Genomic DNA, 12722 nt, shown 5'->3' with positions numbered 1-12722 from the left:
GCCTAACAAACTCCATGCTCAATATCTGTCATGTTCCTCTCCTTGGTGAACACCGATGCAAAGTACTCATTAAAGGATCTCACCCACTTCCTGACTCCACGCACAACTTCCCTCCTTTGTGCTGGAGTGGGCCTATTCTTTTCCTGGCTACCCTCTTGCTCTTTCTGTATCCGGAGGTCTTGGGATTTTCCTTGACCCTGCTTGCAAATGACATTTCATGACCCCCTTTAGCCCTCCCAATTCCTATTTGAATTGTTCCTACTTTCACTATATTTTTCAAAAGCTGTGTCTGTTTTAAGTTGCCTATGTTGCCCCCCTCCCCGGTCCTCCCTCGCTTTCCTCTTTCTATCTTGTCCTGGCTACTGGTTATTTATTTATTGTGTTGGCCACAAACAGGTCTCGGAACAGTCAGATGAATAACTCCCATGTTTTCTGGAATCCCTCTTCCGACCCACGGATGGTGAATTTGATTGTCTCCATTTGGAAAAATTCTGATAGGTCGGACAGCCAGTCTGCAGCTTTAGGTGGTGCTGATTGGCAACGAAGCAGGATTCCATGGCAGGCAATCAAGGGGGCAAAGGCAAGGGCTCCCAATGAAGAGATCTGGCTGGTCTGATACCCCGAAGACCACCACTTTCAGGCATGGCTTCACCCTCATCCCTCAAAGGCTGCCCAGAACCCAGAAAGTCTGGGGCAAGACCAGAAGATGTGGGTGTGGTTGCCAGAAAGTTAAGCTGCCAGTCCTGCCCTTCCTTTAACCATGCCTCCAGATAGCATCATAATTTCCCTACATTAATCCAAACTCGAAGTTCAACCATATTACCCATTCTCCTTCTTGTGTTGAACCAAACGCATTCCAGTCCCACCGAGTTCAGTAATTCCCCCTGCCTGCTCTCCGGTTAGCTATATTTGTTTTAGTCTCACTCTTCCCCAGTCTCTACATTTGCTGGCCTTCTGCTCCAGTTCCATCTCCCCTGCCATACTACTGCTGCTCCAGTTCCCATCTCTCCTGCCATACTAGTTTAAATCCTCCCGAACCACAATAGTAAACCGCCCGGCAGGATATTGGTACCTCTTCAGTTTAGATGCAACCCGTTTCTTCTTGTAAAGGTGAGCAATAAACAGAGGCCCAGTTTGTTGGTTCTAAAGAACATTTAAAGATTCTATAGCATTAGTCATAAAGCAGGTTCAGTGTCTTGACCAACATTCTTCCCAATGATCAGAGATAAATTAGCTGATTATTCACCTGCTGCAATTATTCACCTGCTGCAATATCTATACTTCCAAGAATATTTTAAGACACTTGAAGATAAAAAGGTACCATAAATCTTTAACAAATTGGCGACCAGGATAATCCAAGATCAGTACTGTGTTTTGAAACCCAGTCAGAATCTCAAAGTAAAAACAAGAGTGAAGTAAGTTCATCTGAGGCAGCTCGGCACCACTGGAAGATTTTACACAATTAAAGCTTTATTTCTGAATTAGCAAGATATTTTTCTGCAACAGTGTACATACCTTTCTTTGTTTTGGGTGATCCAAGTAGATTTTCACTGCCAGGGCATGTGCATGAGGTACTTTCATTTGTAACAATTACTTCAACTCTACCATTTGCATCTTCCATGGTGCCACAGTCTTTACAGCTGTTCTCTACTGGCTCAGATGTTTCCTGGAATGACATTTAAATACAGCAAACAATTTTAAAAAATGGTTGCCCTAGAAAACACACCATGATTCTACTGAAAGCCGATATCTCCAATAGAAAGTGATTATAAAGGAGACACCGGATTCAGGTAAGCATTGGGTCTGCGTTTAAAATCTATTGGTAGTGTGCATTGAGTATTTAAAGATTACTAAATATCTAGAAGAAACAAATCGGAAACCTAAGAGTTTTGAGTTGTAACAGATATCATGAATGAATGGGATGTGGTACTTTCAAAAGCCTTTGACAAGATAGCAGATGACACAGAATTAAGGTGGGGGCAGCAAACAATTTAGAAAAAAGAGGGAAGAATTAAAGGGAGCTTTCTCAGCAGCATTGTGTCAAAAAGTGAGGTCATACATTTTGGTATGGAAATAAAATTATACTTGAAAAAGAAAAGCTGGGTGATGTGGCCGGGGCCGGGGGGGGGGGGGGGGGGGGGGGGGGGGGGGAGAGAAAGAGAAGAGAGAGGAGAAGAGGGATTTGGAAAGGTGGATTCAAGTTCACAATATCTTTAGATAGCTCCGCCTCAAATGGATATTGCAATATAAAAGCCAATAGAATTCTAGGTTTAATGACCAGGACAAGCTACAAAAACCAATTATGGAAAACCATAGCAAGATCACAATTGAAGTAATGCACACAGTTTTGGGCTCCAATGAGGGGTATGGAGGCTATAGAGGGTACAAATTAAACAAACACTGCTGAGTATGCGATAACAAATAGAGAAGGCAAGAAGAAACATTGGTGCCATTTTAATTAGATTGGAGGAGATAATGGGGTAAGAAAACAGGAAACACCTCTCATCATGAAGATGTGGAAGAGATCTAATAGCAGACAAGTTTGCTTATTACTTGCCAATAAAATTGTATAATTGCAGCAAATAAATACTTAAAAACAGAAATTAATAAATTCAAGTAGGCATTGAAACTACAGGCTTCTGCCAATGGACTGGTTAAATTTTACTTTGCAAAATTATTTTTCAGTAATTATGTATTATCACTAACAAAGGCAAGGAGGAGGAATCCAAATTTGTTCACAAGGACTGTTGGATCAATACAACTGAAGGAACAGCAATTTACCCACCTCTTCTTGGACTTTAGTAGTTTCGCCTGGTGTTTGAAGTGGGGTAGATATTTCACAGGCACATTTATTTTTACGCCTGTTCTTCCGTTTTTGACGCTTCTTTTCCTGCTTGAGCTCTCGAACTCTCTCCTCTTCAGACAATTCCTCACAAAGCTGCTCCAATCGACTAATACCTTGCACTTTTTCAATTGCCATCTGCAGGATAGAGTTCCAGTTTTTCTTTTATAAAAATTACTAAAAAGGCCATTACTGTACAAGAGCAAAATTTCAAGTTAAGATTTATATATCTGTTTCACTGGTTTGGAAAAAAAGGGCAAGAGACCAGATATACACCATTTAGTCTCCATATACTCATTCAGTTACTACCCCAATAAAATCTCCAACCAATCTTTTGCTTAAAGTCATTTCAGAGATGTATCCTCCTTATTCTTGCAGAAATGGAAGGCCTTCATTATCAAGTTGCTATGGGTCAAATATTCAATGAAAGTTCTGTATTTTAGGAGAATCCTACAATGACTGTATACTTAATATTTTTCTGCAAAAAACTTTTATTTTTCCTCACCATCTGCAGGATGGTGTTGCAGTCAATTTAAATTGGAAACAATCTGTTGATATGCCCAAGCCATGAAGTTTTAGGTAGCACTTGACAAAAGTTGGAGGAATCTTCTAGTCAGAGGAAAAAGTGTAGTTGGTCCCCAAAAATATAATTGAAGTACTACCATGTGTCCAGTCTGTGAAATTTGCAACTACAATTTCTCAAAAGCAGCTGCACTGTTGCTGCCATTTTAACATGCAGAGATCAACAAACAAGAACACTTTCCACCACTTCATACCTTAGCTCTGCACTTTAACTAAATGGCCGATCCACAGAACAATCTCAAGTCATTTGATTACAATCCAGCCACCCATTTCAAGTGCACATGTGGATCTCAAGTGAAGATGAATCAAGGTTAGCTGCAATGCCCATCGCACATGAATAATGATAACTCAGACAAAGTGGCCAAGAATGATCAGGGTTCATGGAACCATTTCCAAGCAGCCATTGGTTGCAGGAGAGGGGATGGGAAAGAAAAAAACCCCAACTGAAATTGCAAAATAAACTTATTAATTGATTTTAAAAGTGAATCAGAAGTAATGAGCAATAGTGTATAAAAACAATATAAAATGGAATGTATTAAAAGTGTAGGAACTGATGATATATTTGGATAAACAAAATCTTTGAAGTGCCAACCAAATAATTTTGGGGCTCAAAAGGCGATCCAAATCCAGATGCTAAGGGGGCCTCAGCAGGGTTGGATGCGGTCGAGTCTTTGGAACTTAAATATGTTCTTGATTAACAAGGGGTAAAATGTCTTCGGGGTAGGCAAGTGTGAATGTGGAGTTGGAGATTGCAAATCACATTAGCCATGATCTTATTGAATGGCAGAGCAGGCCAAGTGGGCTACCCCTGCTCCTAATTTGTACGTTTGTAAACAAAATCAATGCATGGATATTTTTACAATTTTTCTATGCTTTCTTTTCCACAAGTAATGAATTAGATGCAAATGGGAAGGAGGATTGGGAAACAGCATGGACAAGAGAAGGACCTAATATCTGATGTTTTAATCCGACTTGACACAGTTACATGGTTAACCTGGGGTACATATTCTCTAAATCTGCTCTCCCAAGATGGTACCTGGCATTGGTTTTCTTTCTTCATTGTGATACTGCTGACACTGCCAGCTCATTGTGATGGTATTCCGGTATACCACCATTTTCATATGTTTCGTTAAGATTAAATGCAGGGAATACAAAACTAGCTTATGCCAAAGAAAGCACTACTTCTAATTTTTGAACATTCAACACGATCAATGTGGACACGGGACTATACGTTATGCTACACCAAAAGCATTTAAAGCTGCTCACCAACAACATTTTACATTAGCAATTTAAAGCCATACCTCAAAGCTTTTGCGCAATGCATCAATACCAAGGTAGAAGAGCATCTGCCATGTCTGTTCTTCAGCGCGCAGCTTCTGCCAAATTCTGTGCAAGCGTTCATACAGATGAATACCGAGACATGTAAGGACTTCTTCTTGTGCAATGTCTATAGTTTTTGCATGTCGCTCCCTCCGCCTAAAAGCAATACGACTGGTTAGGTTACTATTTAAAGTACATGTTCTGTTCCACCCTACACGGATCACAGATTCAACATACGTTCACCATGGAGTTATACTGCACTTAGAAACGGCAAGTACACATTTGATTTATACAAGATTCAAATGTCACAACTCCTATATAGCTTGCTCCAGAAAAAAAATCAAAATGCTCACTTACAAGACCCTCACTATTGGACCATACGTTATATTGCACCAAGAGTGAAGAACTGATTACATTCAATTTAAGCATTCAGTTGACACGACTGTGTACACAGAATCAGATGCATTTTTTCCTCCATTACTGCTGGAAACTTGCTCATTCTTCTTACCAGACATCTCCAGCATGAATGACGGATGCTCAATATGCCCACTCATTTGGGCCAAATGTAGTTGATTGTTAGCACTTCGGCAACACTAAATATCAATAATACTGTTGCAATTACTGGCATCTAAAGTTGCTAGTGAAGCAAAGAGGGATTTAAGACAACCTTAGAACCTACCATGAAGTATACCTGAAATCAGGAAACTAAAAAACAAATTGTCTAAACAACATGTTGCCATGCTACACAGCAAGTGCTATGAAGATTTTCTTAACACCATTCAAGTGAACTGTTCCCAAGGTCACAGAAGATCCAGAAAGTATTGCAAAAAGTCAGGGTGGCAGCATGGATTTTTCTTCAAATTGGGATCTTTTCCTTTTAACTACTGAGCCTTATATCCTACATGAAAAATAGCCAAGTTTATTCTACCCCAACAGGAAATAACACTTGCGTTTCTTCACTTTCACAATCCAGGCCATATTACCAATTTGCGAAACGTTCTGGGCAATACCCATGATCGAGACGGAATCCTTTCCAAACTAGCCTTAAAGCAACCCTCCAAATGCCATCCACAACTTTCCCTTTGATCATGGAGTGTTACTGACACACACACATTCATTTCCTCCCACAAGAGAGCAGTCTCCCCAAGCGCCTTGGTTCAGATCTAAATCTCTTGGCAAGTTACGAAGTCAATTACTGCTATAGCCTTAAAATAAAAGCAACTGAATTTGGCAGTTATTTTACACTGACATTGTGTCTACAGAAAAGTACATTTAAAAGAAAGCAACCAAAAGCGCTAGATAGCCCACTCTAGCAAATTACATACTCATACCCTCCTGCGAACTCTGGCTCAGCACGGCCCAAAAGATGCGCAATGAAGTCAGTCTCACAGCAGACGTGAATATGTCGTTCATGGGGACAGCAACGCAGTCCCTCATAGAGAGCTGCACAGTAGCCCTTTTCTTTGCTGCAATCCAATTCCCCGATGAGAATGTTGTATGCTCGTAGTACTTTATTTTTACAGTCTGTGCAAAACCTGCAATAAAAAGAAACTGATGTGAACCATAAATTTAAGAACATTACAGTTGCAAAGATAAATGCAGTGATTTTTACTCAATAACGTTTGACTAATTTATGTAATTAATTTCAACTGCAAATTCTGAACATAACAGCAAATTCTGAACATAACAGCATCCCTTTGCTCTATTACAAACCTGTGTTTCCGTAGATAAGTCTCTAGTGTTTCCAAAAGACAACTGGAGTCAATTAATACTACTTCATCCCTACATTCTTGGGACATCAGCTCCCACACATCCATCCAGCAACCCCTGTTAACAGAAACAGAGTGTCATTTTCTTCATAATTTACAAAAAGCATTTGGTCCAATTAGAATACACATCACTATTAATACTAGATACTTGTTCAAACATGCTACCATTCTGGATTGATGTTTTCCAGAATCAGTTCATTTATGATCTCGGAACAAAATAATTTGTTGTTTTGCAATGGTGCCACTTTTTTTTATTTTTTTTTATTAGGCACTCATCCAATACTGATTAGTCATAAAAAAGGGGGAAATGCTCAAAATCACACAAATATTTCTGGTTTGTTGTAATGCAAGAACAATCAAATTTAAAATCAAATGATTTGGTAATACAAGTTTTCCAATCCAGAGGAAGGTTTAAGGTCTTGGGTAGCCATGGTGAGCATCGCCCAATACCTACTGTGAAGCAATAAAAGTTGTCCAAAACTAGAATATGAAATCGCAGAAACTGTTACGTTTTGGGCAGCACTGTGGTGCAGTGGTTAGCCCTGCTACCTCACGACACCAAGGACCTGGGTCACTGTCCGTCTGGAGTTTGCACATTCTCCCCATGTGGGTCTCACCTCCACAATCCAAAGATGCGCAGGGTAAGTGGATTGGCCATGCTACATTTCCTTTATATTGGGGGGGGGGGGGGGGGGGGGGGGGGGGGGGGGGGGGGTGTAAAAACAAAACCGTACATAGGGTGAGCACCAAGAAGGATTAAAGACCAGAAAGATGGGGAAGTGGAAAGAGAAGGGAAAAAAAAAAAGCACAAAAAAAACCCAAAACGTTTTATTTATATAGCGTCTTTCACATTTTCAGGACATCTCAAAGCACTTCAGTATCAATTAATCTGGGGTAATTATGTGCCATGGAGGCAAACACAGCAACAACCCACAGATGGTAAATGACCAGATCTGCTTCTGCGCAAAAACAAAACACTCAGCATGTCAGGTATAGTATCTATGGACAACCTGGTTTGAAATATTAACTTCTCCTTACTGAGAATGTTCCTGAAAATCAGTTTCAGATTTTCAGAATCTCCAACATTTAGTTTAATTTGTCTTCGTGGCTTTGATTGATCCTGGGTAGCACGGTAGCATTGTGGATAGCACAATTGCTTCACAACTCCAGGGTCCCAGGTTCGATTCCCGGCTTGGGTCACTGTGCGGAGTCTGCACGTTCTCCCCGTGTCTGCGTGGGTTTCCTCTGGGTGCTCCGGTTTCCTCCCACAGTCCAAAGATGTGCGGGTTAGGTGGGTTGGCCATGCTAAATTGCCCATAGTGTCCAAAATTGCCCTTAATGTTGGGTGGGGTTACTGGGTGCCGGTGCAGACTCGATGGGCTCAATGGCCTCCTTCTGCACTGTAAATTCTATGATTACATGCTCCAACTGAGTGGGACTTGAATCCACAACCTTCTGAAATGATCCACAGCTCAAAATTAAGTAGAAAAAAAGAACAAAGTTCAGAGCAAATAAACCTTTTTGAACAATAAATCTACAAAAACAGACTATTCAAAGGTATGCCAATGCACTAAAGAAATGAGCTTCAGTGAATGAATAGTCTTTACCCAAATTATTTCCTTTAACTGGAGACTAACTAAAATTATACCAAGGCTTCTGCATAGCCACGGTTAGTTTCAATATACACCTAGATATATCATAGAATGGTGGATTACTGTTCCAAATAAAATTTAATTAATATTTTTCCTCAGCATTTTAAAAGGATGACCAAGTCCAAATAAAGGATGTAGACAGTTGTGAAACCAGAGTTAAATTAAAAATTATAAAATGCCATTCCTTTAACCAAACCACAATTTAGCATTTCTAAATAAAATCAGAGGTCAGGGACCAACTGCATACATAATCTAGCTCTATTTCCCCACCATTGTGTACAAAATAAAACATCCAAGTACAAGAAGTGACCAAAATGTGGCTGAGACCACCTTTGGACAATGCATCGTAACAGTTTGCTCAAGTCACAGCTGCAATATATTGTAATAGCAAGTGTATTTCGGTGCCTTGGCAAGAGAAAAATCTGTTAATTGCCTCATTGTAAGTCAGCACAACCTCAAATTTGCAACCTAACAATTTCCTACAACAAAATTAATCCCAATTACTAATATCAATCATTTTTTTGACCAGTCATATACTTCTCAATTCTCGGAGAAACACCCAGCCTCAATTGCTCATATGGTGCTGCCAGCACAGGTCATTTTATCCAATTCCCAACTCCAAATGTAAAATAGTCAAATTACTTTAAAAAGCTAACAAATTGCAGACATTTACCCCAGTATGGTTTTAAAGCTAAGACCAAAGCAAATTACTGCAGATGCTGGAAATGGAAACAGAAAATGCTGAACAATGCAGATCTGACTGTTTGTGGAGAGAGAAGGGAGCCAACATTGCAAGTCCCTTCTCTCTCCACCGATGCTGTTAGACCTGCTGAGATTGTCCAGTATTTTCTGTTTTTGCTTTAAACCTAGCTATTTGCCACTAATATTATTTCCATAGAACCGCAGTAGGAAGGCCAATGTTGAAACTGGTTTCTGTAGAGATTAAATTTAAAAATTCAATACTGCAAATGAGTAATCAACAGGTTACAGACGAGTATAGCTAGATAAAGAGTTCAAAATATTTGTCAGAAAATTTCTATTTGCTGCCACGGTTCGATGAATTCAGATAATTTCTAATATCAGCACCAATAAAAAGGAAATCCAGGTGTTAGTTTCATCTGTTGGTTTGTAAACCACTGGCAGCGTTTGCAACCTAAATAGACAACCATTCCAAAGAATTGTTGTAGCACAGGAGGCTGCCATTCGACCCTTTGTGTCTGCACCAGCCCCCCCAATGAGCATGCAGTGCTATTCTCCCTCCTTTCCCCTGTACCCCTATACGAGTCATCTAATGCCCTCTTAAATGCCTCAGCCTGCCACCATGACATTTCTAGGCAGTGCATTCTAGGCCCAAACCACTTCTGTGAAAACAATTTTTTCCCTCATTACATTTGCTGCTTTTGCAAATCACTTATCTCGCTCGAGATCCTTTTTAAGAGCAGAAAGGTTTCTCCCCAACTACTCTATCCAGCTCCCTCATGACTTTGAGCATCTCTTATAAATCTCTTCTTCTCGACAAGGAAACTTCACAACATCAAGTTTCTCATCCGGGGAACCATTATTGAAAACATCTTCTGCATTCTCTCCAATGCATTCACAACCTTCCTGTAGTGTGGCACCCAGAACTGCACACAGCAGAGGTCAGACTAGTGTATTTTATAAGTTCGGCATGATCTCTTTGCTTTTGTACTCTTTGCCCCTATTAATAAAGCCCAGAATACCATTTGCTTTATTAACTACTCTCTCCACCCGTCCTGTCACCTTCAATGATCTATGCACATATACATCAGGTCCCTCTGCTCCTGCACGCTTTTATTTTATATTGCAACGCCTCTTCCTACCAAAATAAATCACCTCATCTCCCAAATATCTACCCATTCCAACAACTGGTCTATGCCCTTTTGAAATTCAGTTTTCAACTCTTTCAAGTTGTGTCATCCGCAAGCTTTCAAATTGTCCACTGCACGCAAGATATCTAAATCATTAATATATAACAGGATACTGACCACAGGGGAACTTCACTACAAACCTTCCACCAGCCTGAAAATTATCAACTCTGATCCCAATACTCAGACAACCAATTTTGTATTCATGTCGCTTTTATTCCATGAGCTATAACTTGTCAAGTCTGTGTTGCACAATCTCATGCCTTTTGAAAGTCCATGTACACCACATGAATAGCATTATGTTCATCAACACTCTTGCCTCTTCAAAAAGAACTCTAGCAAATTAGCCACGCAGTTTTTCCTTTAGAAATCCATGCCTGACTCTTACTAATCAACCCAAATTTTTCCATATAACTTCTAATTCTACCCTGGTTTTCTGGTTCCCCCCGCATACCAATTAAGGGGCAATTTAGCCTACCTTGCACATGGTTGGGTTGCGGGGATGAGGCCCACGACACGGGAAAATGTGCAAACTCATCACAGACAGTGAAAAACAAGCCTGAATAATTGTTTCTAGAAGCTTCCACGCCACTGAAGTTAAAGGGACCAAGTCCATAATTGCTGGACTTAACCTTGCAACCTTTTTTGAACAAGGGCATAAAGTTTGCAATTCTAGCACCTACACGCGTCAATGAAAAAAACTGAAAGATTATGGCCAGCGCCCCCGCATTCTCAATTCTTTCAATATCCTTAGATGTATCTCATCTAGTCCCGGTGTCTTGTCTATCTTTAAGTACCAACAGTTCACCAAATATTTTCTCCTTGCCAATTTTGACATCTTCTAGTGAGAGTTTCCTGTTCTGTCACCATGGCCTGGGTAGCATCTACTTCCTTGGTAAAGACAGATTATTCATTGAATACCTCAAGTTATGACCATGCGTCCATGTGTAAATTCCCTTTTATGTCCCTAAAAATTGGCTTTTCTCCTCCTGTTCTCATTTATAAATCTATAGAAGACTTTGGGATTCCCCTTCATATTGTCTGCTAGTCTTTTCTCATAATCCCTCTTTGTTTATCTTCCTCTCGGTTCTCAACTGTATTTTATACCAGACACCGGTTTTCTTCCTCATAATTTTAATCTCCTTTTTCATTCAGGGAGCTCTGGATTGGTTTGCCCTACCTTTCCCTTTTAAGGGAATATACCTTGACTGTACCCGAACAATCTTTTTTTTTTTTTGAAGGTAACCCATTATAACTACTCCATAATATTTGCATCCAACTGTAATTTTCCTGCAGGATTGTTCCTCTACATCCCACTAAATGGTGGTCTATAGACTACACCGAGCTATGGAATTTCACCAGTTTTGTTCCTTAGCTCGAGCCATATTGATTCTGTCCTTGAACACACTGGGACAAATTCTTTTGAACACTCTAGGCCAGCACTGCAATACTCAAAACCACCACCTTTTTTCCCCTTCCCAATCTTTTCTGACCACCGGGTGCCCAGGTCTCCTATCGCCGCAACTTCATATTTCCACATGGCCATCTGCACCTTAGCCCCTTCCTTAATCTTAAATATTATACTCTGTGCATTCACAGAGATGCATAGTAACCCTGATTTAGACTATGTTACTTTCCCCTCGATGCGACACTACCCATCAACCAACTCTCTATAAGAGGGCTAGCTGTCTCTCCTACCATTTTGTGAATACTTGTATTCCTCCAATATTCTCTTCTGGTTCCCACACCCCTGCAGAGTTAGTCTGAAGCCCTCACAGCAACCAACACTAGCAAAATTCCCCACATGGTATTCAGTCCCAGCTCTGTTCAGGCATAAACTGTCCGGCTGGTACAGGTGCCATCCACCCCAAAGCCAGTCATGTGTTTTAGTAGGAATGACAAATACATTGTAGTCAAGTTCTGGAAAACAATAACTCAACATGTAATTCTAGTGTATTAAGTCAGCAACACAAAAGTTATTGTTTGAATTAGCAATAGCGCATCAACCTTCGGCTGACCAGTCATCTAGAGTTTCCAGAAGCAGTCCGAATTGAACCGCAAGTAAACTACAAAAATAAAGTTTCCTAAATTAGTGATGACAAATTAAAAGGCATTTAATTTGATCTAAAGATGTGATACCGAGGTCATGAATAGTGTTATTTAAATGTACTATTTGCTGAACTACAGCTTTAATACCTCATCTTTGTGTTTTTTTTTTTAAAGTAGTCTTTTAAAGGGGGAGGTAGGGGAAATAAAGTCAGCCAAGATTTCCACTGGACTGCTGTTTCGGGAACCCCGCCATCTAGTATAGACAAAATATCAACTTAATTCGATGCATCCCTTGCTTCATTAGCCTGTCAACATTCATCATTAAGATGAATCACTTATACAAGGGACCAGAGAGCCACCAGCATACATTGAACTATTAACTAAAAAAGTAAAAATAAACAGTGTACCTTTATTTGGGAGGGGGGCAAAAGAGTTAAAAAATGGAAAAAACATACGACTGGGATGTAAATTTGTTCCATGAAAACAAAGAATTAATTGAGCAACTGCAGCCCCCCCAAAATTGATACATTTTTTGGGTCTTCGGGTCTCAGATGTGTGTAAAGCACACTTTCAAATACAATATTTTAAGCTATTCTGAATGAAATGAGCCAAGGAAGCTTTA

At 40.1% G+C, this 12722-nt stretch overlaps 1 protein-coding gene across 2 annotated transcripts in view; it reads right to left on the bottom strand.

The window, feature by feature from the left end:
* Window positions 1–1447: 1447 nt before the first annotated feature.
* The window catches only part of ggnbp2 (gametogenetin binding protein 2), a 53612-nt gene continuing 42337 nt past the window's right edge, over window positions 1448–12722 (bottom strand). Inside the window, exons 5-9 of one of the 2 annotated variants that reach the window (XM_072469481.1) lie at window positions 6458–6571; window positions 6076–6279; window positions 4726–4900; window positions 2786–2980; window positions 1448–1666 (exon numbers count right to left, since the gene is read on the bottom strand). In XM_072469481.1, coding sequence (XP_072325582.1) covers window positions 1463–1666; window positions 2786–2980; window positions 4726–4900; window positions 6076–6279; window positions 6458–6571 — 892 coding nt within the window. In that variant the 3' untranslated portion in view covers window positions 1448–1462. Of the gene's footprint in view, window positions 1667–2785; window positions 2981–4725; window positions 4901–6069; window positions 6280–6457; window positions 6572–12722 lie in introns of both variants that reach the window. The other variant, XM_072469480.1, reaches the window with a different exon arrangement.

The sequence above is a fragment of the Scyliorhinus torazame genome, chromosome 12 (genome assembly GCF_047496885.1).
Source record: "Scyliorhinus torazame isolate Kashiwa2021f chromosome 12, sScyTor2.1, whole genome shotgun sequence".
Taxonomy (NCBI): Eukaryota; Metazoa; Chordata; class Chondrichthyes; order Carcharhiniformes; family Scyliorhinidae; genus Scyliorhinus; species Scyliorhinus torazame.
The sequence above is the reverse complement of the archived record's forward strand: the minus strand, read 5'-3'. Positions and strand labels throughout refer to the sequence as shown.